At 45.8% G+C, this 26,668-nt stretch overlaps 1 protein-coding gene across 6 annotated transcripts in view; it reads left to right on the top strand.

The window, feature by feature from the left end:
* The window catches only part of USP34 (ubiquitin specific peptidase 34), a 438,538-nt gene that overhangs the window by 394,336 nt on the left and 17,534 nt on the right, over positions 1 to 26,668 (top strand). For all 6 annotated transcript variants that reach the window (XM_063918244.1, XM_063918241.1, XM_063918240.1 and 3 more), the window contains 8 exons: positions 6,425 to 7,059; positions 7,472 to 7,629; positions 20,723 to 20,801; positions 24,252 to 24,378; positions 24,516 to 24,623; positions 25,482 to 25,586; positions 25,802 to 25,926; positions 26,263 to 26,386. In XM_063918244.1, coding sequence (XP_063774314.1) covers positions 6,425 to 7,059; positions 7,472 to 7,629; positions 20,723 to 20,801; positions 24,252 to 24,378; positions 24,516 to 24,623; positions 25,482 to 25,586; positions 25,802 to 25,926; positions 26,263 to 26,386 — 1,461 coding nt within the window. The remainder of the gene's footprint in view (positions 1 to 6,424; positions 7,060 to 7,471; positions 7,630 to 20,722; positions 20,802 to 24,251; positions 24,379 to 24,515; positions 24,624 to 25,481; positions 25,587 to 25,801; positions 25,927 to 26,262; positions 26,387 to 26,668) is intronic.

Here is a 26,668-nt window from a genome sequence, read left to right as displayed (position 1 = left end):
CACATCTGGACAAGTTCGTGCCAGGATCCCTGGGTCATAGATCTTATTTCCCAGGGATACAGACTGGAGTTTCAGGTACTCCCACCTCACAGATTCTTCAAATCAGGCTTACCAGTGTCACAGGAGGCAAGTATAACCTTACAGGATGCCATTAAAAAACTGGTACAAACGCATGTCATTGTTCCAGTTCCACCTCATCTCCAAAACAAGGGGTATTATTCCAACTTGTTTGTAGTACCGAAACCGGATGGTTCGGTAAGGCCGATTCTAAATCTAAAATCCTTAAACCTGTACTTACGAGTGTTCAAATTCAAGATGGAGTCTCTGAGAGCGGTGATCTCAGGTCTGGAGGAGGGGGGAATTCCTAGTGTCTCTGGATATCAAGGATGCGTACCTTCACATTCCGTGCTGGCGGCCTCACCAGGCTTATCTACGGTTTGCACTACAGGACTGTCACTTCCAGTTCCAGGCCCTACCTTTTGGTCTCTCCATGGGTGGTCTTCTGTATGCTGACTGACGGGATACCGGCGCCGGGATCCCGACAGCCGGCATACCGACACTTATTCTCCCTCGTGGGGGTCCACGACCCCCCTGGAGGGAGAATAAAATACGCGCGCCACCGTGCCCGTGGCGAGCGAAGCGAGCCCGCAAGGGGCTCATTTGCGCTCGCCACACTGTCGGTAAGCCGGCGGTCGGGCTCCCGGCGCCGGTATGCTGGTCGCCGGGAGCCCGACCGCCGGCATATCGTAGTATACCCCTCTCCATGGCACCGAGGGTGTTCACCAAGGTGATCGCAGATATGTTTCTCCTTCGCAAGCAGGGAGTGAACATAATTCCGTACCTGGACGATCTTCTGATAAAGGCTCCATCCAGGGAGAGGTTATTGAACAGCATTGGCCTCCCAACCCAACTACTCCTGGATCACGGCTGGATTCTGAATCTTCCAAAATCTCACTTAGAGCTAACTCGGAGGCTTCAATTTCTGGGAATGATACTGGACACACAGTAGCAGAAAGTTTTTTCTTCCGTTGGAAAAGGCATTGGTAATCCAGTTGATGGTTCGGGATGTCCTTCAACCAACCCGGATATAGGTGCACCTATGCATTTGCCTTCTGGTAAAAATGGTGGCCTCTTACAAGGCTCTTCAGTACGGACGGTTTCATGCACGACCCTTCCAGCTCAATCTGTTGGACAAATGGCCCGGATCACATCTTCACATGCACCATAGGATCCGTCTGTCGCCAAAGGCCAGGATCTCCCTTCTGTGGTGGCTACAGACTTCTCACCTGCTCGAGGGCCGATGGTTCAGGATTCAAAATTGGATTCTGCTAACCACAGACGCAAGCTTCAGAGGTTGGGGAGCAGTCACCCAGGGGGTGCAGTTTCAAGGAAGATGGTCAAGTCAGGAAGTCTTTATTCCAATCAACATTCTGGAACTCAGGCCTATATACAAAAGCCCTTCTGCAGGCATCAAATCTTCTTCAAGATCGGGTCATTCAGGTCCAGTCGGACAATGTGACGGCAGTGATGTACATAAACTGACAGGGCAGAATGAAAAGAGAGCAGCAATGTCAGAGGTGTCAAGAATTCTCCTCTGGGCAGAAAAACATGCTGCGGCGTTGTCGGCGGTCTTCATTCCGGGAGTAGACAACTGGGAAGCAGCCTTCCTCAGCAGACACGACCTGCACCCGGGGAAGTGGGGCCTTCACCCGGAGGTGTTCAGGTGCTTGACAAGTCGATGGTGATATCCACAGATCAACATGATGGCCTCTCGTCTCAGCAAGAAGCTCAAGCGGTATTGTTCCAGGTCGGGAGGCCCACAGGCAGTGGCAGTGGACGCCCTAACGACTCCATGGGTATATCACATGGTGTACGTGTTTCCTCCACTTCCTCTGATCCCAAGAATTCTGAAAAGAATAAAAAGGGAAAAGGTTCAAGCAATACTCCTTGCTCCGGACTGGCCAAGAAGGGCCTGGTACGCGGACTTCCTGGAGATGCTCCTCGAAGATCCGTGGCCTTTACCTCTTCGCGAGGATCTTCTGCAACAGGACCCGTTCATCTGTCAAGACTTACCGCGGCTACGTTTGACGCTATGGAAGTTGAACGGCTGATTTTTGCCAGGAGAGGCATCCGTGACAGTCATCCCGACTATGATTCAAGCCAGGAAGGTGGCAACGTCTAAACATTACCACCGTATTTGGAAGAAATACATCTCCTGGTTGTGAGATCAGAAAATATTCTGTGGTGGAATTTCATCTGGGAAGTTTCCTGCTTTTTCTGCAGTCGGGTGTTGATGTGGGCCTAAGTCTGGGCTCAATAAAAGTCCAGATTTCCGCCTTGTCCATTTTCTTTCAGAAATAATTGGCTTCTCTTCCTGAGATCCAGACGTTCTTGAAAAGTGTTCTGCACATCCAACCTCCCTTTGTGCCTCCTACGGCACCTTGGGATCTCAATTTGGTGCTGCAGTTCCTCCAATCGGACTGGTTTGAACTGTTACAGGAGGTAGATGTTAAATATCTAACGTGGAAGACAGTCACACTGTTGGCCTTGGCTTCAGCGAGACGTGTCTCTGAGCTAGGGGCGTTGTCTCACAAGAGCCCCTACTTAATTTTCCATGAGGACAGAGCTGATCTCAGAACTCGTCAGCAATTCCTTCCTAAGGTGGTGTCCGCATTTCACATCAACCAACCTATTGTGGTTGCTGCTGTTACAGACACCTCTGCTACTTCAAAGTCTTTGGATGTTGTGAGGGCTTTGAAGGTGTATGTAAAGAGGACAGCTTGTCACAGGAAATCCGATTCGCTGTTCATTCTCTATGATTCCAATAAGATTGGGTGTCCTGCTTCAAAGCAGTCCATTGCACGCTGGATTAGGCTCACTATCCAGCATGCTTATTCCACGGCAGGCTTGCCGGTTCTGAAATCTGTTCAGGCCCACTTGACTAGGTCGGTGGTTTCCTCTTGGGTGGCTGCCCGCGGTGTCTCGGCTTTGCAGCTCTACCGATCAGCTACTTGGTCAGGTTCGAACACGTTTGCTAAATTTTACAAGTTTGATACTTTGGCCTCTGACGACCTTCATTTTGGTCAATCAGTTCTGCAGGAACCTCAGCACTCTCCCACCCGGTTTGGGAGCTTTGGTACTTCCCCATGGTACTAAATGGAACCCCAGTATCCTCTAGGACGCAAGAGAAATTAGGATTTTAATTACCTACCGGTAAATCCTTTTCTCGTAGTCCGTAGAGGATACTGGGCGCCTGTCCGGTGCTTTGTTATTTCCTGCACTGTTACTTGGTTAGGTATTGTTTGGTTCAGCTGTTGCTGTTCCTATTTCAAGTTTGGTTAGCATGACTTTCCTCTTGGTTGTGTGTGCTGGTTTGGAATCTCACCACTATCCTTCTCTCAAAGTATGTCCATCTTCTCGGGCACAGTTTCCTAGACTGAGTCTGGTAGGAGGGGAATAGAGGGAGGAGCGAGCCCACATTATCAAATTCTTAAAGTGCCCATGACTCCTAGTAGACCTGTCTATACCCCATGGTACTAAATGAAACACAAGTATCCTCTACGGACTACGAGAAAAGGATTTACCGGTAGGTAATTCAAATCCTATTTTCCTGACTAAACAGGAAAGTGTAGGCGCCCAAACAATTGTCCAGATTTAGTGGTGTTCGGGTGCCCATGTTACATCGCTTGTTGCACCCATACGTGGTTTAGCCACGCAAAGGGCTAAACCATCTAAACTCCTGCTTCGGGCCAAAAGTGCTAACGTAGCTCTACTTGCACCTCAGGAGGCTACAAGAAGAAATGTCACGCCCTCAGCTACCGGGCGTCTTGTTGGAGCAACAGTTGAAGTGGTAGACACTGAGGAAATGATTGCATAGGACCCACAAGGAAAAATGTTTCTGCTCAACAACCAGGGATATCCAGGCATATTTTGTAGATGTCATGATAGTCTCATGGGATTTCCATCTCATTTATCTCCTCCTGTTTGTGGCTCTGCCTTCTGAAAAAGATTAAACATTTTTGCTGCTACTGTTGTAAACAGACTAGCCTCGTCATTTGTCCCCTAAAAATCTGTTGTTTCAGGAACCATTTTATTATCAGGGTTTAGTACAACTGGCTTTTAAGGTCTGACAGTTGAATCTATGATACATAAGAAAAAGGAAATCTGTCACAGTATCATCAAATCCGTCCTCTAGGCCAGGAAACAAATGTGTAAAAATAGTTAGTTTCCCACAACTTTTTCCCAGCTGGTCCATCTCTTGGTGTTCCTATAGGAAGACTTGGGTACGGCTTGAGACAGAGTCTGTGCACCTTCTGTTTTGTTTCAGAAGATCCTAACATTTATGCTGGAGGTACAGAGCATGTCACATTCCATACCACAATTCTCTACTCCCGTAAGAATTGATTTTGGTGTTGAAGGCATTGCAAACTGCTGCTTTTGAACCACTTACTTAGTGGATCTGAAGTTTCTCAAAGGGGCAGTTTCTTCTGGCCATTTACATTGTCTGAACTGGGGGACTCTGTCTTACCTAAAGGGTTTTTGATGCAGTGTTGTAAACCATCTTTTCAGCTTAGTGTTTATTAATTCCACTGGAATTTGGACATGCAGGTTTTGGCATTGTTCTTAGAGGGATCTATTCACTGACTGGATGTGGTCACTAAGGAGTATATTCAATTGAAGCCGGATCCATTCCGACATTCGTCGGAATGGATCCGACAACCCCTATTCAATCTCATCTCAATTTGACTTTAAAAAAGTCGAAATGAGATGAGGGACCCAGAGGAGGGGGGGGGGGGGGAGCCGCGGGGAGACCAGCGGGGACAGCCGCGGGCAGACTGAGGAGATCAGCGCTAACAGCAGCGCTGCAGGAGGATGTCGCACAGCTGCCAGACCTCACGGCAGTGTCCACCTGGCTCCAGCAAGCATGTCCTCACTTGCTGGAGCCGGGTGGACGCGGCTGTGAGACATCCTGCTGCAGCGCTGTGCTGTAGCGCTGATCTCCCCTGTCAGCCCGCGGCTGTCCCCTGTCTCCATGCGGCTCCCCCCTCCTATCCTCCTCTGGGTCCCACATCTCAGTCCGACATTTTTTTTATGTCGAACTGAGATGGTCGCAAACGGGGCCAAATCCTGTCGAATTTGGCTCCGTTTCACTCAAAAGTATGTGAATCGGCAGCTATACCGCCGATTCATGTACTATTCGACAAGTCGAATTCCACGACTTGTCGAATAAAAACTGCTGGGACTGAATAAGTCGAATCACTATTCGACTTTGAAAAAAGTCGAAAACTGACGTCTTTTCGACAGACGGCAGTTTTCGACCCTAATTAAATATACCCCTAAGAATGCTTGTCAGAAACTTCTAAAAGAGTTTGGCCAATGTCTAAATAAACTCTACAGATGTGTCCATTTACATCTAGCCTCCACGCACATTAAACAGCCCTTCTAGTCACACCATGCCATGGTGTGATTCAGTAGTGTCGTGCAACTTTACGTGCGGCTTTTCACATGAAAATGCATCTTATTCACAAAACAATGTGAATAGGGCGCACAAGCAGCTTATGCCGATTAAAATTATATGGGGCATGCCTATATTACTTATTCGACCGTGGCTGTATCTGCATAGGAAATGCTAGGTTACAGTGTTTTTCTAGAAAACACTGTAACGTTTCGTTTTGTATGCAGATACAGCTGCAGACACACAGAATATAGGCATGCTGTATGTCATTTTAATCATCAGTCTGCTTATGCATCCTATTCACATAGCAATGCGAATAAGACAACTTTTCGGCAAAGAAGCACAGCACTAATGGAGTTGCACAGGACCCGTCAGCATCTCCCGCTGTGTGGCGTATTGAAGCAAGATGTATGATGACACATCTGTCAGTAGCTTTTCATAAGACTTGGAGAGCAGGTATACAACATGACCGTACAAGCTTAGAAATCTATAACTGTTCTCTGGACAAGTTTTGGAAAGTAATAAGGTCCCTAAGTTGATTCCAGCCAAACAATAATTGCAAGTAACTAAAGCTGGGTACACACGAGACAATAGTTTGTACCCAGCAATTTCGTCAGTGACTGGTCCCGGCGGGCATACACACTTGCCAATGCTAGCATGTACAGACGATTGGTGATATTAATGACCCGCGGATCATTAACGATGTAGTGCGTACACACTGGACAATTTGAACAAAATTACGTTCCGAACTGTCAGAATCTGCCATATTCAAAAACTCATCCAGTATGTACCCAGCTTAAGTGGTCAGTTAACCAATTTGTCTGTTAACTATTGATTTCAACAGGTTATTATTACCCTTTGCGGTCTTGTATTACCTTGATGTAGATGTGTGTACATAGCATTGTCCTGTTTCTCTGTGTCCATTTTGTTTTTAATGTTAATAGCCACACATTTTATTTACTTTTACAGCTGCAGCCTACTTATTGGTATCGCTGATTCCAAGCAACTCGTTTCGTCAGATGTTCCGATCCACACGCTCTCTCCACATCCCCACCCGAGACCTGCCCCTCAGTCCAGACACAACAGTGGTACTCCACCAGGTGTACAATGTCCTCCTGGGCCTTCTCTCTAGAGCAAAGCTCTATGTCGATGCTGCTGTCCACGGTACCACCAAGCTAGTGCCCTATTTTAGCTTCATGACTTACTGTTTGATTTCCAAAACGGAAAAGCTAATGTTCTCCACATATTTTATGGATCTGTGGAACCTCTTCCAGCCCAAGCTGTCTGAGCCAGCCATAGCAACAAATCACAACAAGCAAGCTCTTCTTTCCTTCTGGTACAATGTGTGCGTTGATTGCCCTGAGAATGTGCGGCTTATTGTTCAGAACCCTGTGGTCACCAAGAATATTGCCTTTAACTATATCTTGGCGGATCACGATGACCAAGATGTGGTTCTCTTCAACCGTGGCATGTTGCCGGCCTATTATGGAATCCTTCGCATGTGCTGTGAGCAGTCTCCTGCCTTCACCCGTCAACTCGCCTCACACCAGAACATTCAGTGGGCCTTTAAAAACCTCACTCCACATGCCAGCCAGTACCCTGCGGTAAGAGGAAGAGCAATGTGTTCATTCAGTGCTAGCAGGTCCTTTACTTTAATGTTACAATACTGAGTAAAACAGGGACCTTCAGCAAGGTGTGCAATTCTGTTGCGATCTTGTTGTTTCTTTTCTTTTCATTTGTGACTCCAGAATAACCCATGCCCCTCATTTATTGTGTATTTCTAGTTTAACATGCAATCCTAATCACAAACCGATATCTTAGTGTGTCTGGTTTGCCCGACTTTGCTTTCCGAGACAATAAAAGTAAATCCTACAAATCATCAGATTTATCGATTCAATTTACTTTTATCATTTGACACCTCAGCGAAATACAAATGCATACATACTGGGGTAATTTAGTATTTTGTGCTTTTCATCTGTGGACGTCTGCTTGATGTCATGCTATGTTCCTGTCTAGGCCGTGGAAGAGTTGTTTAACCTCATGCAGCTCTTTGTAGCTCAGAGACCAGACATGAGGGAAGAGGAACTGGAAGATATCAAGCAGTTTAAGAAAACTACCATAAGCTGTTATTTACGTTGCTTAGATGGCCGCTCATGCTGGACAACATTAATAAGGTAAGATAAAGGCATTATTACCAAGAAAGATATATTAACCCTTACAGAGCCTTAGATGTAAGATGCACGTCTGTGCTTCTCCACTCACATGCTACACTGTTCAATAGCTTAGTGACATGCCATTTAGCCTGATATTCCCCTGAAGCTCACTTAAAGGGGTCAATTCAATTCAGCAACTTATGAATAGCGCCGGGAATTAGCTCCCGACGCTATTCAATTCAGCTGCTAGTTACCCGCAATTATAGGGAATTCTTCTCTCATCCCCGGGGGATGAGAGAAGAAACCCGACAAAAGTGCTGCCCCGCGGCCGGCGCAGGGCTGATTCTGTCGGGAATCAGTTTCGCGCCGGGGAGTTAAGTCGGAGAATGCCTATTCTCCCGACAATTCAACCTGTTTAGTCGGCGAGAACGGGACATCGCCGACTTAACTGGAGCTGAATTGAATAGCGTCGGGAGCTAATTCCCGGCGCTATTCATAAGTTGCCGAATTGAATTGAACCCAAAGAGGGAAGTATTACCTTGCCGCTCCTCCACATCTCTAGGGAAGTGACCTGATGGGAATTCGGATCAAACATTTAAGAATACAGTCATTTAGGCTAATAGACCATCACTGACCTGGCTTCTGTGTATAGATCCTACAATCCACAAAGTGCATTTGTGCACATCAAGTTTGCAAAGTTGTAACTTCTTTTCTGCATAGAGAGATGTGGCTAGATGATAAGATGCAACTAGAAACTGGAAATGCTGGGTCCAAACCACAAATATGAGAAGACATTGATGAACCTCCTAGACTGGAGTGTGCAGATAGGCATCCTTAATGTCCACTGATATATTGAAGTTGTCCCAATTCATGCTTTCAATGACTGATCTCACGGATTCCATTATAAACTTGTCCATCCAGATGTAAAACTATAAGGTATTGATGTTAAATATCATCTGAAAGGAACAATTGGGTTTTTGAACAAAAATCAGGTTTGAAGAAAACGTATTCTCTCTTCTGCTGGTACCTAGGGCCGCCAATCTGAAACAAACCTAGGCACAGAGACTGGGTGTGGCCAAATCCGGAGCGTTGTGGCCATGCCCCCCCTACGTAAAACAAGAAAATGAGAAAAATGTAAAATAGCCACACAGGGCGCTCCTGGGTTGCACGGGGTAGCGGCAGCTGCACAGAAGGACATTTGTCCCCCATAGCAGTTGACCTGGGTAATTAGTACCCGCTTCTTCACCTCTGAACACCTCTGCTGGCCCCTAGTTGATGATACCCACGGTGAGTAGCACACCTATGGCATGGGTTCCAGTGTTTAGATAGACAATGTCTAAGTCAACACTGACGAAAAGTCGACGTGCATTGTCGACTCTGGAAAGGGTCAACGGGATCAAATGGTTGACAGCAATAGAACAAAATGTAAGTTGCTCATAACTTAGAAAATACAACTCGGGTGCGTGAAAGGGAGGGAATAGTCTATGCTAGAAATACATTCGGGATTAACCCCCAGTGTCCCCCAGCACACCAAAGCTGTACCTGTACCAAGACATGAGGGAATATATATATATATATATATATATATATATATATAATTATATATATATATATATAATATATATAATTATTAAAAAAAAAAAAAAATTTATGAGGTCCTGGTTAGTTACATTTGCAAATATGTGATCAAGCCACAGATCTAAAGTGTTAGTACATGTTAATAATAGGAAATCAAAATCTATATACAAAAATTAATATACTAGTGAAGGTGTTTTTAAAAGACCTGAAGGATTAATAAGTATGTTAAGAGGGTGCTAAATAATATCTCGCAGTGTGCTACCCCAAAGCACCCCAGACTCGCCGCAGGTATTAATAATAATAACAACAACTTTTTCGGGTAATAATGGCATCTGAGCAAATGTATCCGAATTCAAATCTAACTTACCTGAAGATACCCCCGGATCTCCAAATAGCGTTACAGACACCAGCATACCCTCCAAACACTGGTCCCATCCGTGCCCCTCATACTAACAGAACAAAATCTAAGTTGATCACATCAATTAGAAAATACATTTCAGGTGCTTGAAAGGGAGGGGGTTGTCTAGGCTAGAAATACATTGGGGATTAACTCCTGGTGTCCCCCAGCACTACAAGCTATGGTCAGCAATGTTCGACACAACTTTTTAAGGGTTTTTTGTTTTTGTTTTTTTACACCTTTATCATACTTTACCATCCACATGGACTCATATTGGGAATCGGAACCGCATGCTATGCAAGGGAACGCAGTACAGTAATGGGGTTCCTGTGCTCTGACACACACAACACACTCTAGTGTTGACCTAGTGACTGTCGACCTAGACATTGTTTATGTAACCATTGTCTAGCTAGACGTTGTAGATCTTCTATACCATACCAGATATGGTATCTAGCAAGGTTTAGCACTTTGCCCTTTTTCAATACAAGACTAGTAGTGAAAAAAACCTCTTGGTGGCGCTCTGTAGCGATCAGTGATGTACATTCAATACATAATGCCCCTCACCCAGGAATTTAGTGTGACGTTACCAGTAATCACTGAATGATAGCATTATGTAGCCTTAGGGACCTCCAGAACAGAAATGCCTTGACTTGGCCTGGTGGCTACATCATATCTTTGCAAATATATGCTAACGGAGATCTCTGTATTTTTATTATTTTGTAATATGCAAATCTAATTGCTTATCCTTTGTAGTGTGCTGCTGGGAATATTTTTCCTTATTCTTCAGCCATAGGTAACAGGGATAGTGCTGGGATAAGACTGGTGAGCTAGAGTCTGGACACCAAATGATTAAGATTTCTTTCCCATCAGCCCAGCCTCCATCTCCGCTATCACCCACCCCCAGCCACAGGCATCCAGTTTCAGGGGCTGCTTTTAAGCAGCGTCTTCATAGTTTTTTATTTTCACTTTTATTTTAAATTTACATTTACTTAAACAGGTAGTGATTAAACGCTAGAGGTGTCCTCACTTCTGCTCCAACAATCCCCAGCGCCAGCTGCCGTTGAGCTGCTGACTGGGTCAGTGACTTTGGCCGGTCTCCAGCACACAGTAGGGGAGCCGCAGCCTGACGTATTGGGGCAGGTAAGGTGGCTCCCTGCTTGCAGTGAGCCACACACATTGTGGCTGTCACGGCCGATGAGGGAGACCACTTGTCGGAGCTGGCAGTAGAGGTCCAGGTGACCTATGCTCCTCCACTAGACCACCAGGGTGATTCTTACGGTAACTGTGTAGCGGCCATAATCCTGGGACCCAGGCCAGGCAGGGGAGGTTTGCTTTCCCTCAGAAGAAGGTAGTTGCTGAGTTCCCTTCTTCTCAACTTGAGAGGAGGGTGGAGACATGGGCTCACCCTAACAAGCACTTCCAGGTATCAAAGTGCATTGCTGCCTTTTACCTGCTACCAGCTGCGGATAAGGCCAGATAAGAGTCCCTACCTTCTGTTGATGCTCACATTGCCCAGCTAGTGAAATCTACTACCTTCCCTATCCCTAACACTGCATCCCATAAGGATCTGACAGATAGGCAGCTAGAGAACTTCCTCAAGGCAATTTATTCTACTGTGGGTGCTATTGCACGCCAAGCCCTCGCATCCACTTGGGTGGCTAAGGCCATTTGATGCTGGCAGAAGCCTTTGAGGACGGTCTTAGATCTGGTACCCACAGAACAGAGTTATTGTCTCTAATGGAGCATACCAGGTAGGTAGACTCCTATCTTTAAGATAACCTCTGAAGTGTTGGCAGCCAGGAGAGCCCTCTGAATTTGTACCTGGTGCGCCGATGCAGACTAAGAAGTCCCTTGAGGCTCTCTCCTTTCCGGGGAGGTCCCATTTGTCCGTGCATTGGATAAGATCGTGGCTACAGTAGCAGCGTCCAAAACGGCTTTCATTCCTTCTTTAGCAACCCCAAGTTCTGAATGTCTAATTTTCGTTCCTTTTGTCCGTTGGAGACAACCAAGGGACAGTCTTTCAAGATTCCAGGGTGGTTCCTCCAAGGGCTCTAAGTCCAGGGGTGCCGACCTGGTCTAAACGCCCTGCCACAAGCCAGCTGAGAAGCCTGCCGCATGACAGCGTGGGCCTCCATCTGGGAATCCCCAGTGTGGGAGGCTTGCTTCTGTTTTGTTTTTTCGATGCATGGATGGCAACCACGCTGGCTTCCATGGGTCAGAGTTGTAGTTTACCAAAGCTACGCCCTAAGCGAATTGTAGTTTACTAAGGCTATGCCCTAAGCTTTCGGGCGTGTTCTCCTTCCCAATAATTTTCAACAGACCTTCCAGTAGATCCATTAAAAGCAGGAGTACTGCAGGAGCCCATCCGCTCCCTTCTGTCCTCCAAGGTCATCATTCCATTTTCCCCGTCTCCCAAGAGGAACAGGCTTCTATACCACCCTCTTCCTGGTTCAGAAACCAGTCAACAGTTACCTTTTTGTGTTCTGAAGTTCCGTAAGGAGTTACTTCACTCCATGATTTTGGCTCTGGAACTGGGGGGACTTCATGTCATCCTTTGACCCAGATGGCAATAAACAAATTTCCATTCTGGTTATGTAATCAGCGCTTTCTCAGGTTTGCACTACAGGATAATGCTTCCAGTTTCAGGCATTGTCCTTTGGACTTTCCACGGCTCCTCGTGTTTTCACAAAAGTCCTGGCAACACAGCTTCAATGCAGAGGAGTCAGAATCCTGCCTTATCTGGACAACCTATTTCTTCAGGCCCAGTCACTGGATGTCCTCAGGCATCACATCCGTCACACGAGTAAATCATCAACTGGCGAAAATCTGCCTGGACTCCGTCTAAGTAAATGCCACATTTTGGAGCCTTACTGGATTCCAGGGTCTAGAGGGTATTCCTTCTCTTGGACAGGCTGCAGTCCTTACAGTCCAAAATATGCTCATTCTTATGTCACCGTTGAGTGTCAATACACTTTTTTGCATGCAGATCCTGAGATTTCCAGTCTCCATGTTTGACATGGTGGAATATACCCTGCTTCACACCCATCCTCTGCAAATGGATTTTTTGACCAGCCAACTACAGCTCAGGACACAGACGATCATCCTCTCTTTTGAGAGGTTCGTCACTTCCTCTTGCGGTGGCTTCACCAGTCCCGCCTGGTCATGGGCTATCCCTTTTGGATCCATGACTGGGGGCAGTTCCTTGTCAACAGACATTTCAAGGTTGGTGGACGGTTCAGGTCCTGGTCCCTCCGCTGGGGCTTGCTGGACATCAACATGATGGCGTCTTAGCACATCCACAGGCTGCAAAGGTAATGCTCCTCGGGCACCATGGATCCCGAAGCTTACCTGGTGGACACTCTAACAGTTTGGTGGGCTTTACCTGTCAAGTTTAACTTTCCTCCAATATCACTGCTTCCACGGGTTGACAGCATCTTCCAGGCCTCTTCATCGATTCTCTACGGTGTCTTTCTCTACGTCCAAATCTACTATCTCAGGGCCCGTGCTTCCATCGGGATCTGGGCCATCTCACTTTGACAGGGTAGCTGTTAAGACATCTGTCCTGAGAGCTAAGGAATTCTCAGTCAGTAGCTCCTACCATGCTTAATACACTGTCGTTATCTTCTGCCAGGATTTATCACCGGATTTGGAGGACCTACTTTAGCTGGTGTTTGACTCAGGCTTCAACCGGAGGTCGTTCTGGCTTTTGCGAGTCCTGTTTTTCTTGCAGGCGGGTCTGGATTTGGGCCTCTGCCTTTTCTCATTAAAAATGCGGGTTTCAGCTTTTTCTGTTCTCTTCCAGCGTAAGATTGCGCTGTTGCCTGATATACAGACTTTTTTGCAGGATGTCCTCCATGTGCAACCTCCGTTTGTTCCCCTGATGGCTATATGGAACTTATCTTTGGTCCTTCAGGCTCCTACAAGTTCTCCAGCCATCCCACTTTGGACACAGTAGTCTTTTGCTGGCTTACGTGGAAAACGGTATTCCTCGTCGCCATTGCATCAGCGCTGTCTTGTCACTCACCTGTTCTTAGGATGCGATTAAACTCGCTAAGGTAGTTTCTAGATTTCACATCGACCAGGAGATCGTGGTCCCTTCTTTCCAAGTACCGGATTCTTCGCCGGAGGCCTCCTTGGATGTGGTGTGGCCACTCCGAATTTATGTGAACAGGACAAAGGATCTCCATAATAAAACGGATTCTCTCTTTGGTCCTGTGTTACTTTCACAAACAGGGCTGGCCAGCTTGTATGTAGTAAGTATTCTGCAGCAGACCTTTCTGCCAATGCCATGGTGACTGCTCATTCCACCAGGTCAGTGATTACTTCTTGGGCAGCATGACGTTGCGCCTTTGCCAGAGCAGCTTTGTTAAGCAGCCACGTCGTTCCCTGCCCTTACATCAGGTTCTATTCCTTTGACACCTTCGCCTACACGGATGCGTCCTTTGAGCGAAGGGTTCTATGCTTACCTGTTAAATCATTTTCTCTATCGTCCTAGTGGATGCTGGGGTTCCTGAAAGGACCATGGGGAATAGCGGCTCCGCAGGAGACAGGGCACAAAAGTAAAGCTTTCCGATCAGGTGGTGTGCACTGGCTCCTCCCCCTATGACCCTCCTCCAAGCCAGTTAGATTTTTGTGCCCGGCCGAGAAGGGTGCAATCTAGGTGGCTCTCCTAAAGAGCTGCTTAGAAAAGTTTAGCTTAGGTTTTTTATTTTACAGTGAGTCCTGCTGGCAACAGGATCACTGCAACGAGGGACTTAGGGGAGAAGATGTGAACTCACCTGCGTGCAGGATGGATTGGCTTCTTGGCTACTGGACATCAGCTCCAGAGGGACGATCACAGGTACAGCCTGGATGGTCACCGGAGCCTTGCCGCCGGCCCCCTTGCAGATGCTGAAGTAAGAAGAGGTCCAGAATCGGCGGCAGAAGACTCCTCAGTCTTCTAAAGGTAGCGCACAGCACTGCAGCTGTGCGCCATTTTCCTCTCAGCACACTTCACACGGCAGTCACTGAGGGTGCAGGGCGCTGGGAGGGGGGCGCCCTGGGAGGCAAATGAATACCTATTTTGGCAAAAAATACCTCACATATAGCCTCCGGAGGCTATATGGAGATATTTAACCCCTGCCAGAATCCGTTAAGAGCGGGAGACGAGGCCGCCGAAAAAGGTGCGGGGCCTATCTCCTCAGCACACAGCGCCATTTTCCCTCACAGAAAGGCTGGAGGGAAGGCTCCCAGGCTCTCCCCTGCACTGCACTACAGAAACAGGGTTAAAACAGAGAGGGGGGGCACTAAATTGGCGTTAGAAATATATAAAAAAGATGCTATAAGGGAAAACACTTATATAAGGTTGTCCCTATATAATTATAGCGTTTTTGGTGTGTGCTGGTAAACTCTCCCTCTGTCTCTCCAAAGGGCTAGTGGGTCCTGTCCTCTATCAGAGCATTCCCTGTGTGTGTGCTGTGTGTCGGTACGTGTGTGTCGACATGTATGAGGACGATGTTGGTGAGGAGGCGGAGCAATTGCCTGTAATGGTGATGTCACTCTCTAGGGAGTCGACACCGGAATGGATGGCTTATTTAGGAAATTACGTGATAATGTCAACACGCTGCAAGGTCGGTTGACGACATGAGACGGCCGACAAACAATTAGTACCGGTCCAGACGTCTCAAAAACACCGTCAGGGGTTTTAAAACGCCCGTTTACTTTAGTCGGTCGACACAGACAGGGACACTGAATCCAGTGTCGACGGTGAATAAACAAACGTATTCCTTATTAGGGCCACACGTTAAAGGCAATGAAGGAGGTGTTACATATTTCTGATACTACAAGTACCACAAAAGAGGGTATTATGTGGGATGTGAAAAAACTACCGTAGTTTTTCCTGAATCAGATAAATTAAATAAAGTGTGTGATGATGCGTGGGTTCCCCCCGATAGAAAATTATGGGCGGTATACCCTTTCCCGCCAGAAGTTAGGGCGCGTTGGGAAACACCCCTTAGGGTGGATAAGGCGCTCACACGCTTATCAAAACAAGTGGCGGTACCGTCTATAGATAGGGCCGTCCTCAAGGACCAGCTGACAGGAGGCTGGAAAAATATCATAAAAAGTATATACACACATACTGGTGTTATACTGCGACCAGCGATCGCCTCAGCCTGGATGTGCAGAGCTGGGGTGGCTTGGTCGGATTCCCTGACTAAAAATATTGATACCCTTGACAGGGACAGTATTTTATTGACTATAGAGCATTTAAAGGATGCATTTCTATATATGCGAGATGCACAGAGGGATATTTGCACTCTGGCATCAAGAGTAAATGCGATGTCCATATCTGCCAGAAGATGTTATGGACACGACAGTGGTCAGGTGATGCAGATTCCAAACGGCACAAAGGTGTATTGCCGTATAAAGGAAGAGGAGTTATTTGGGGTCGGTCCATCGGACCTGGTGGCCACGGCAACTGCTGGAAAATCCGCCGTTTTTACCCTAAGTCACATCTCTGCAGAAAAAGACACCGTCTTTTCAGCCTCAGTCCTTTCGTCCCTATAAGATCATATCTGCCCAGGGATAGAGGAAAGGGAAGAAGACTGCAGCAGGCAGCCCATTCCCAGGAACAGAAGCGTTCCACCGCTTCTGACAAGTTCTCAGCATGGCGCTGAGACCGTACAGGACCCCTGGATCCTACAAGTAGTATCCCAGGGGTACAGATTGGAATGTCGAGACGTTTCCCCTTCGCAGGCTCCTGAAGTCTGCTTTACCAAGGTCTCCCTCCGACAAGGAGGCAGTATGGGAAAAAATTCACAAGCTGTATTCCCAGCAGGTGATAATTAAATTACCCCTCCTACTACAAGAAAAGGGGTATTATTCCACACTATATTGTGGTACTGAAGCCAGAAGGCTAGGTGAGACTTATTCTAAAAACATTTTTTGAACACTTACAAAGGTTCAAATCAAGATGGAGTCACTCAGAGCAGTGATAACGAACCAGGAAGAAGGGGACTATATAGTGTCCCGGGACATCAGGGATGCTTACCTTCTATGTCCCAAATTTGCCCTTCTCACTAAGGGTACCTCAGGTTCGTGGGGCAGAACTGTCACTATCAGTTTCAGACGCTGCCGTTTGGATTGTCCACGGCACCCCGGGTCTTTACCAAGGTAATGGCCGAAATGATGATTCTTCTTCGAAGAAAAGGCGTCTTAATTATCCCTTACTTGGACGATCTCCTGATAAGGGCATAGTCCAGGGTACAGTTGGAGGTCGGAGTAGCACTATCTCGGATACTGCTACAACAGCACGGGTGGATTCTAAATATTCCAAAATCGCAGCTGATCCCGACGACACGTCTGCTGTGCCTAGGGATGATTCTGGACACAGTCCAGAAAAAGGTGTTTCTCCCGGAAGAGAAAGCCAGGGAGTTATCCGAGCTAGTCAGGAACCTCCTAAAAACAGTGCATCATTGCACAAGGGTCCTGGTAAAAATGGTGGCTTCCTACGAAGCAATTCCATTCGGCAGATTTCACGCAAGAACTTTTCAGTGGGATCTGCTGGACAAATGGTCCGGATCGCATCTTCAGATGCATCAGCGGATAACCCTATATCCAAGGACAAGGGTGTCTCTCCTGTGGTGGTTATAGAGTGCTCATCTTCTAGAGGGCCGCAGATTCGGCATTCAGGATTGGATGCTGGTGACCACGGAGCCCAGCCCGAGAGGCTGGGGAGCAGTCACACAAGGAAAAAAATTTCCAGGGAGTGTGATCAAGTCTGGAGACTTTTCTCCACATAAATATACTGGAGCTAAGGGTAAATTTATAATGCTCTAAGCTTAGCAAGACCTCTGCTTCAAGGTCAGCCGGTATTGATCCAGTGGGAAAAACATCACGGCAGTCGCCCACGTAAACAGACAGGGCGACACAAGAAGCAGGAGGGCAATGGCAAAAACTGCAAGGACTTTTCGCTGGGCGGAAAATCATGTGATAGCACTGTCAGCAGTGTTTCATCCCGGGAATGGAAACTGGGAAGCAGACTTCCTCAGCAGGCACGACCTCCACCCGGGAGAGTGGAAACTTCATCGGGAAGTTTTTTCCACATGATTGTAAACCGTTGGGAAATACCAAAGGTGGACATGATGGCGTCCCGTCTGAACAAAAAACGGGACAGGTATTGCGCCAGGTCAAGAGACCCTCAGGCAATAGCTGTGGACGTTCTGGTAACACCGTGGGTGTACCAGTCGGTGTATGTGTTCCCTCCTCTGCTTCTCATACCTAAGGTGCTGAGAATTATAAGACGTAGAGGAGTAAGAACTATACTCATGGCTCCGGATTGGCCAAGAAGGACTTGGTACCCGGAACTTCAAGAGATGCTTACAGAGGTCTTATGGCCTCTGCCGCTAAGAAGGGACTTGCCTCAGCAAGTACCAGGTCTGTTCCAAGACTTACCGCAGCTGCGTTTGTCGGCATGGCGGTGGAAAGCCGGATCCTAAGGGAAAAGGCATTCCGGAAGAGGTCATTCCTACCCTGGTCAAAGCCAGAAAGGAGGTGACCGCACAACATTATCACCACATGTGGCGAAAATATGTTGCGTGGTGTGAGGCCAGGAAGGCCCCACAAAGTAATTTCAACTCGGTCGTTTCCTGCATTTCCTGCAAACAGGAGTGTCTATGGGCCTCAAATTGGGGTCCATTAAGGTTCAAATTTCGGCCCTGTCGATTTTCTTCCAGAAAGAATTGGCTTCAGTTCCTGAAGTCCAGAAGTTTGTCAAGGGAGTATTGCATATACAACCCCCTTTTGTGCCTCCAGTGGCACTGTGGGATCTCAACGTAGTTCTGGGATTCCTCAAATCACATTGGTTTAAAACCAGTCAAATCTGTGAATTTGAAGCATCTCACATGAAAAGTGACCATGCTCTTGGCCCTGGCCTGGACCAGGCGAGTGTCAAATTGGTGTTTTTTTCTCAAAAAAGCCCATATCTGTTTGTCCATTCGGACAGGGCAGAGCTGCGGACTCGTCCCCAGTTCTCTCCCTAAGGTGGTGTCAGTGTTTCACCTGAACCAGCTTATTGTGGTGCCTTGCACCTACTAGGGACTTGGAGGACTCCAAGTTGCTAGATGTTGTCAGGGCCCTGAAAATATGTTCCAGGACGGCTGGAGTCAGGAAAATTGACTTGCTGTTATCCTGTATGCACCCAACAAACTGGGTGCTCTTGCTTCTAAGCAGACTATTGCTAGTTGGATGTGTAATACAATTCAGCTTGCACATTCTGTGGCAGGCCTGCCACAGCCAAAATATGTAAATGCCCATTCCACAAGGAAGGTGGGCTCATCTTGGGCGGCTGCCCGAGGGGTCTCGGCTTTACAACTTTGCCGAGCAGCTACTTGGTCAGGGGCAAACACGTTTGCTAAATTCTACAAATTTGATACCCTGGCTAAGGAGGACCTGGAGTTCTCTCATTCGGTGCTGCAGAGTCATCCGCACTCTCCCGCCCGTTTGGGAGCTTTGGTATAATCCCCATGGTCCTTTCAGGAACCCCAGCATCCACTAGGACGATAGAGAAAATAAGAATTTACTTACCGATAATTCTATTTCTCGGAGTCCGTAGTGGATGCTGGGCGCCCATCCCAAGTGCGGATTATCTGCAATACTTGTACATAGTTACAAAAATCGGGTTATTATTGTTGTGAGCCATCTTTTCAGAGGCTCCGCTGTTATCATACTGTTAACTGGGTTTAGATCACAAGTTGTACGGTGTGATTGGTGTGGCTGGTATGAGTCTTACCCGGGATTCAAAATTCCTCCCTTATTGTGTACGCTCGTCCGGGCACAGTACCTAACTGGCTTGGAGGAGGGTCATAGGGGGAGGAGCCAGTGCACACCACCTGATCGGAAAGCTTTACTTTTGTGCCCTGTCTCCTGCGGAGCCGCTATTCCCCATGGTCCTTTCAGGAACCCCAGCATCCACTACGGACTCCGAGAAATAGAATTATCGGTAAGTAAATTCTTATTTTCATCGAATCCATAGGGAATACAGGGTCCCTGACGCACCTGACTTGAGGGGTTTTTCAGTGGGTGCTGGCCTTCCTTATCCTTCCTCCCGCTCCTTGCCTTGGGCTTGTTAACTTATCTGGATGGCTGGGGGCAGGGTATAGCGTAGAGGGAGTCTGTGTTGTTGGGAAAGAAATCTCAACTGTTTGGTGCCCAGTATAGCTCGCCAGCCTTCTTTCTATGTCATGTCCTATTGGATTCCTTCTTCCTGCATGTTTGCCTATCCTTCCAAAGACCAGCATTTTTGCTGACCTGCACAAGCTAACAGTTCCAAATGTGGGGCTTACTGCTTTAGGATGTCCCTGTCTCACAAGAAAATTCTAAACCAGGGGTTCTCAAATGGAATCCTCAAGGCACACCAATAGTCCAGGTTTTAAGTATGTCCATGCTTGTCCACAGGTGACCTAATTAGCACCACAATCAATTTGGTTTAACCATCTGTGCTGAGCCTTGGATATACTTAAAACCTGGACCATTGGGGTAACTTGAGGGCTGCGTTTGAGAACTTCTGCTCTAAGCATTGCTCTCTGCAGTATCTAGGTCCACACAGCTGATCTACCTTCCTTCTCACCTGGCAGGGGCAAGACACTTCGCTCCTTAGCACTTTTTCATTGATGCAGTCTTGTGCTGTGACAACACATGCTCCCTTCTGACTGCCTGCAGTGGTGCTTTATATTGGTAACTGGAGGAGGTCAGTTGAGCATACCTCCCATCATGACCCTCTCCAGGAGGGACTGAGTACTCTGCTTCTGGACTTCCCTCTTAATTTATGATTGCTGGCACCTGTTTTGAACAGGATAAGAAAGGTGTTTCAGCACAGGTGCTGGCAATCCTAAATTAAGAGGGAAGTCCAGGAGCAGAGGATTTTGCCCCTCATGGAGAGGGTTATGAGTTGAAGTTCTCTTTTAGTCAGTGAATTGAGGGTCCGCTTTATTGTACAGAACCATTGAAATTATCACAAGTAGTATTGTTAAGCATTTATTTCATTATATTTATTGTGATTATTTTATTAGCTGGAAAATAAATCACATACTTTTTTAAATAAACTCATAAAACAAATGTGTTAATTTGTCACTAATGACCTGACTTTTGACTTTCTTGCAGTGCCTTCAGAATATTATTGGAGTCTGATGAAGACAGACTTCTTGTTGTATTTAACAGAGGGTTAATCTTAATGACAGAGGTAAGCTATGAGACTGTGCTCCATCTATTGTGGTGCTTGCAGTGTATACACTCCCTCTGTTGAGTTGCCTGCTGTTTATGCGAAGATCTGAATCCCCTCATATGAAGGAGGAATACCACATAAGTAATTATTGTTTTAGGAAGTCCATACCATAGTTAATGTTTTGGGTCTTTTAATACTTCTTAAACGCTTGGTAAAAAATGTTGATTATTGGATCATTTAGCTACAGATGGAGCACTTTTATTGCAGCTTTCGGCATTATTCTGTGATTGCAGGAGTGAAGAGCATGTGTCTGCACCACATTAGCTTCCTCACAAGTGCTGCATTCTACTGTAAAGATAAAATTAAAGTTCTTCATTTGTACATAAATGTATCATCTAGTTTTCTCAAATGCCTCTGGGAACCAAGACCATTACAAGCTGTATCTATGGTGTGTGAAGTGTTTACTACCATAAGTGTTATACCCTGGTTTATCTTTGTGACCTGTAGTATATAAGCATTTGTTATAGTCACGTGAATGCACTGCACACTATAGAGCCGATATAAAGCAGGTATCAGTACTTTGCTTTATAGAAAAATGGAAAGAGCTGTCCATATTCCTCTTGCGTCCTATGTATAAGAAAATGGTGAGAGCTGTGTACATTCCTCTTGCGTCCTATCTGGGGGACATGTATAAGAAAATGGGAAGAGCTGTGTATATTCCTCTTGTGTTCTATCTGGGGGACATGTATAAGAAAATGGGAAGAGCTGTGTATATTCCTCTTGTGTCCTATCTGGGGGACATGTATAACAAAAAGGGGAGGGCTGTGTATATTCCTCTTGTGTCCTATCTGGGGGACATTGATAAGAAAATAGGAAGAGCTGTGTATATTCCTCTTGTGTCCTATCTGGGGGACATGTATAAGAAAATGGGAAGAGCTGTGTATATTCCTCTAGCGTCCTATCTGGGGGACATGTATAAGAAAATGGGAAGAGCTGTGTATATTCCTCTTGTGTCCTATCTGGGGGACATGTATAAGAAAATGGGAAGAGCTGTGTATATTCCTCTAGCGTCCTATCTGGGGGACATGTATAAGAAAATGGGAAGAGCTGTGTATATTCCTCTTGTGTCCTATCTGGGGGACATGTATAACAAAAAGGGGAGGGCTGTGTATATTCCTCTTGTGTCCTATCTGGGGGGACATTGATAAGAAAATAGGAAGAGCTGTGTATATTCCTCTTGTGTCCTATCTGGGGGACATGTATAAGAAAATGGGAAGAGCTGTGTATATTCCTCTTGTGTCCTATCTGGGGGACATGTATAAGAAAATGGGAAGAGCTGTGTATATTCCTCTTGTGTCCTATCTGGGGACATGTATAACAAAAAGGGGAGGGCTGTGTATATTCCTCTTGTGTCCTATCTGGGGGACATTGATAAGAAAATGCGAAGAGCTGTGTATATTCCTCTTGTGTCCTATCTAGGGGACATGTAGAAGAAAATGGGAAGAACTGTGTATATTCCTCTTGTGTCCTATCTGGGGGACATTGATAAGAAAATAGGAAGAGCTGTGTATATTCCTCTAGCGTCCTATCTGGGGGACATGTATAAGAAAATGGGAAGAGCTGTGTATATACCTCTTGTGTCCTGTCTGGGGGACATGTATAAGAAAATGGGAAGAGCTGTGTATATTCCTCTTGTGTCCTATCTGGGGGACATGTATAAGAAAATGGGAAGAGCTGTGTATATTCCTTTAGTTTCCTATCTGGGGGACATTGATAAGAAAATAGGAAGAGCTGTGTATATTCCTCTTGTGTCCTATCTGGGGGACATTGATAAGAAAATGGGAAGAGCTGTGTATATACCTCTTGTGTCCTGTCTGGGGGACATGTATAAGAAAATGGGAAGAGCTGTGTATATTCCTCTTGTGTCCTATCTGGGGGACATGTATAAGAAAATGGGAAGAGCTGTGTATATTCCTTTAGTTTCCTATCTGGGGGACATTGATAAGAAAATAGAAAGAGCTGTGTATATATTTCTCTTGTGTCCTATCTGGGGGACATGTATAAGAAAATGGGAAGAGCTGTGTATATACCTCTTGTGTCCTATCTGGGGGACATGTATAAGAAAATGGGAAGAGCTGTGTATATTCCTCTTGTGTCCTATCTGGGGGACATGTATAAGAAAATGTGAAGAGCTGTGTATATTCCTTTAGTTTCCTATCTGGGGGACATTGATAAGAAAATAGGAAGAGCTGTGTATATTCCTCTTGTGTCCTATCTGGGGGACATTGATAAGAAAATGTGAAGAGCTGTGTATATTCCTCTTGTGTCCTATCTGGGGGACATTGATAAGAAAATGCGAAAAGCTGTGTATATTCCTCTTGTGTCCTATCTGGGGGACATGTATAAGAAAATAGGAAGAGCTGTGTATATTCCTCTTGTGTCCTATCTGGGGGACATTGATAAGAAAATAGGAAGAGCGGTGTATATTCCTCTAGCGTCCTATCTGGGGGACATGTATAAGAAAATAGGAAGAGCTGTGTATATACCTCTTGTGTCCTATCTGGGGGACATGTATAAGAAAATGGGAAGAGCTGTGTATATTCCTCTTGTGTCCTATCTGGGGGACATGTATAAGAAAATGGGAAGAGCTGTGTATATTCCTCTTGTGTCCTATCTGGGGGACATGTATAAGAAAATGGGAAGAGCTGTGAATATTCCTTTAGTTTCCTATCTGGGGGAGGCTTACGGTCATTAGGTCAACCACTGTTGGTCGACATGGTCATTAGGTCGACGTGAGTTTTTCAAAATTTTAGAACTTTTTCATATTTTAAGATCCACGTGGACTACAATTGGGAACGGTAACCTGTACCGAGCGCAGCGAGGCACCTTGCCCAAAGCACGAGCCATGCGAGGGGACATGGGGCACTAATTGGAGTTCCCCGTCGCTTTATGAAGAAAACTACACCAAAAATAGTATAAAAAAAAAACTCATTTTTCAGGTCGACCTAATGACCATGTCGTCCTGGTCACCCTGTCGACCTAGTGCATGTCGACCAATAGTGGGGGACATGTATAAGAAAATGGGAAGAGCTGTGTATATTCCTCTTGTGTCCTATCTGGGGGACATTGATAAGAAAATGGGAAGAGCTGTGTATATTCCTCTTGTGTCCTATCTGGGGGACATTGATAAGAAAATGGGAAGAGCTGTGTATATATCTATTCATGTTGCGCTTCACCTGGATTTAGTGTAAAGGCATCCATCACCTATGTGTAGTAGTAGTGTCTCTTAGGTATAATCCTACCTTAAACAACTATTTACTCTGTTTACTTCATCAGATTGCAGATTGTAATGTCAAAATGCTTTATGATAAGGAACATGTTTTTGTTGATGATTAATACTGTAATTAGTGCAGTGTACCAATAAATGGAAAAATCTGAATACATTTTTTTTTTTTTTTTTTTTTGTAGTCCTTTAACACATTACATATGATGTATCATGAAGCTACAGCCTGTCATGTGACTGGAGACTTAGTGGAGCTGCTGTCCATATTCCTGTCTGTCCTTAAATCCACGCGTCCTTATCTTCAGAGAAAAGGTGGGTGGGGTCTGCTGTTTTTAATGTGTGTGATATTTAGCATACACATATATTACATCAGTTATTCATACCTGTAAACTTTGTATATTAAGATTTGAATATTGTAATTTAATAAGTTTCTTCTTTATATTCCGCAGACGTCAAGCAGGCGCTGATTCAGTGGCAGGAAAGGATAGAATTTGCTCACAAACTGTTAACCTTGTTAAACTCTTACAGTCCTCCAGAGCTAAGAAACGCCTGTATAGGTGAGCTCTCCCAGTGCCTTGTGTCACTGAAATGTGTGATAAATATAGCATTGATATTAAGCTAGGTGACCACTAGGATCCTTCTTTCTGTAATGATTAGGGCAATATGTAGAATGATGTCTCTCGTACCCCCAGCAGCTGCAGTGTGATTATATCACACTGCTCAGTTATTATATGGGGTGGTCTTCAGTTTGCCGGCGGCCGGGCTCCCGTCGACCAGCTTACCGGTGCCGGAATCCCGACTGCCGGCATACCGACAGCTTTTTTACCTCTTGGGGGTCCACGACCCCCCTGGAGGGAGAATAGATAGCGTGACTGTGCCCGCAGCGTGGCGAGCGCAGCGATCCCGCAAGGGGCTCACTTGCGCTCACCCAGCTGTCGGTATGCCGGCGGTCGGGATTCCGGCGCCGGTATGCTGGCCGCCGGGAGCCCGACCGCCGGCATAACATACTACACTCAATATATGGTCGTGCATAGCATGAGATTTCAGCACATGCGGCTTTTGAAGTGTATGCAGTCGGCCATCACTGTTACAGAATCAACAGGATGGAGCAACGGAACCAAAATGTTGATTATAATGATCTGTTGTTTCATTATTATATAATTAACTGTGGAAGGCACTGTTATGTAATACACCGTCTTTATAATGGTCTCCTACAAACAAGCTGACCTGTTCTGGGAAAGTGATTTATGTACTGAGAGAAGAGTAATAGTCAGTTTCTCATCATACTACTAATCTATCTGAAGCATCCTGGTCATTTTATAGCATTAACATTATATATAATGGTGCATTGTTTCATTTAGAGGATTGATTGAGCAGATTTTCTTATTGTATGTAACTCTGGCATTGTTTCCTAGATGTGCTGAAAGAACTTGTGTTGTTGAGTCCTCATGATTTTTTGCACACGCTGGTCCCTTTCCTACAGCACAACCATTGTACATACCATCACAGCAACATCCCAAGTAAGTGCTTATCATTACCTCTGCCCTGCTGCTGCTTATCACTGCCAGAAAGCTGTCCAAATGTTTCTTAAGTAATGGTATAGAACAAGTCGAGGAAGGTATATTCAATATTAGGATGTTGTCTGCTTCCTCAAAGCATCATAGTATAATATAGCTGCAGAGCAAAATAATAATCTACTCTTGTGATTGGTTCTGTGTCCTGCACTTTATTTCAGTGTCCCTCGGTCCCTACTTCCCATGTCGTGAAAACATGAAACTCATAGGAGGAAAAAGCAATATCCGTCCTCCCCGCCCAGAGCTCAATATGTGTCTCTTACCCACAATGGTAGAATCCAGCAAGGTGGGTGACTGTGGAAGAGATGATCTGTTGTACTGGAACCTGTGCTTCTGCTGTGCTTTTAGTATAAAGGAGGAAAACATGCAAGCGATTGCTGTAGTATGTTGGTGCATGTCCCGTGTGTTCTGCGTCTTTCTCCTGTTGAAGGGTTTCAGAGCTAGAAACGGATAATAAAGCTGTTATTCAGCTGCTTTTTGTAGGCTGTACGGGAGAACTTTTAAAACTACATTCAGACATAAGAATGAAGGCTAGTGAGGATCAATGCTGTATGTTCAGTGTCTGTAACTTGATATTTCCGATAACCTGTGAAAAAGATTTACCTCTGTATCTTGTTTTTAGGGTAAAGATGAAGTGTATGACCGCATGCTGCTAGATTACCTATCCTCCTATCACCAGTTCATCCATCTCCTCTGCCGAGTAGCAATCAATTGTGAAAAGTTTACTGAAGCTTTAATTAAGCTGAGTAAGTTGTTGCTGTTCTACAAATAATATTTGGAAGTAACATGATTGTGTTTAAATAAAATAGAATTAGGCATAATATACTTTATTGCCTCCAATGTAACTATTTATCGGTTATCTATAATATTAGGGGACATGAGTATCACTGGGTCATAAACCCTGCACCGAGAAAGCTGAATTTCATGATAAGAGTTCCTCCAAGGGCTATAAGACTTGCCTACTAGATGGTGGTGTGGGCTAGCTTGTATCCCTTGTACAGGTCCCTGGCATAGAGTGTAGTCTGATG

Source organism: Pseudophryne corroboree, chromosome 4 (assembly GCF_028390025.1).
Source record: "Pseudophryne corroboree isolate aPseCor3 chromosome 4, aPseCor3.hap2, whole genome shotgun sequence".
Lineage (NCBI taxonomy): Eukaryota > Metazoa > Chordata > Amphibia > Anura > Myobatrachidae > Pseudophryne > Pseudophryne corroboree.
Note: the sequence above shows the minus strand (reverse complement) of the source record. Positions and strands in the feature narration are given on the sequence as shown.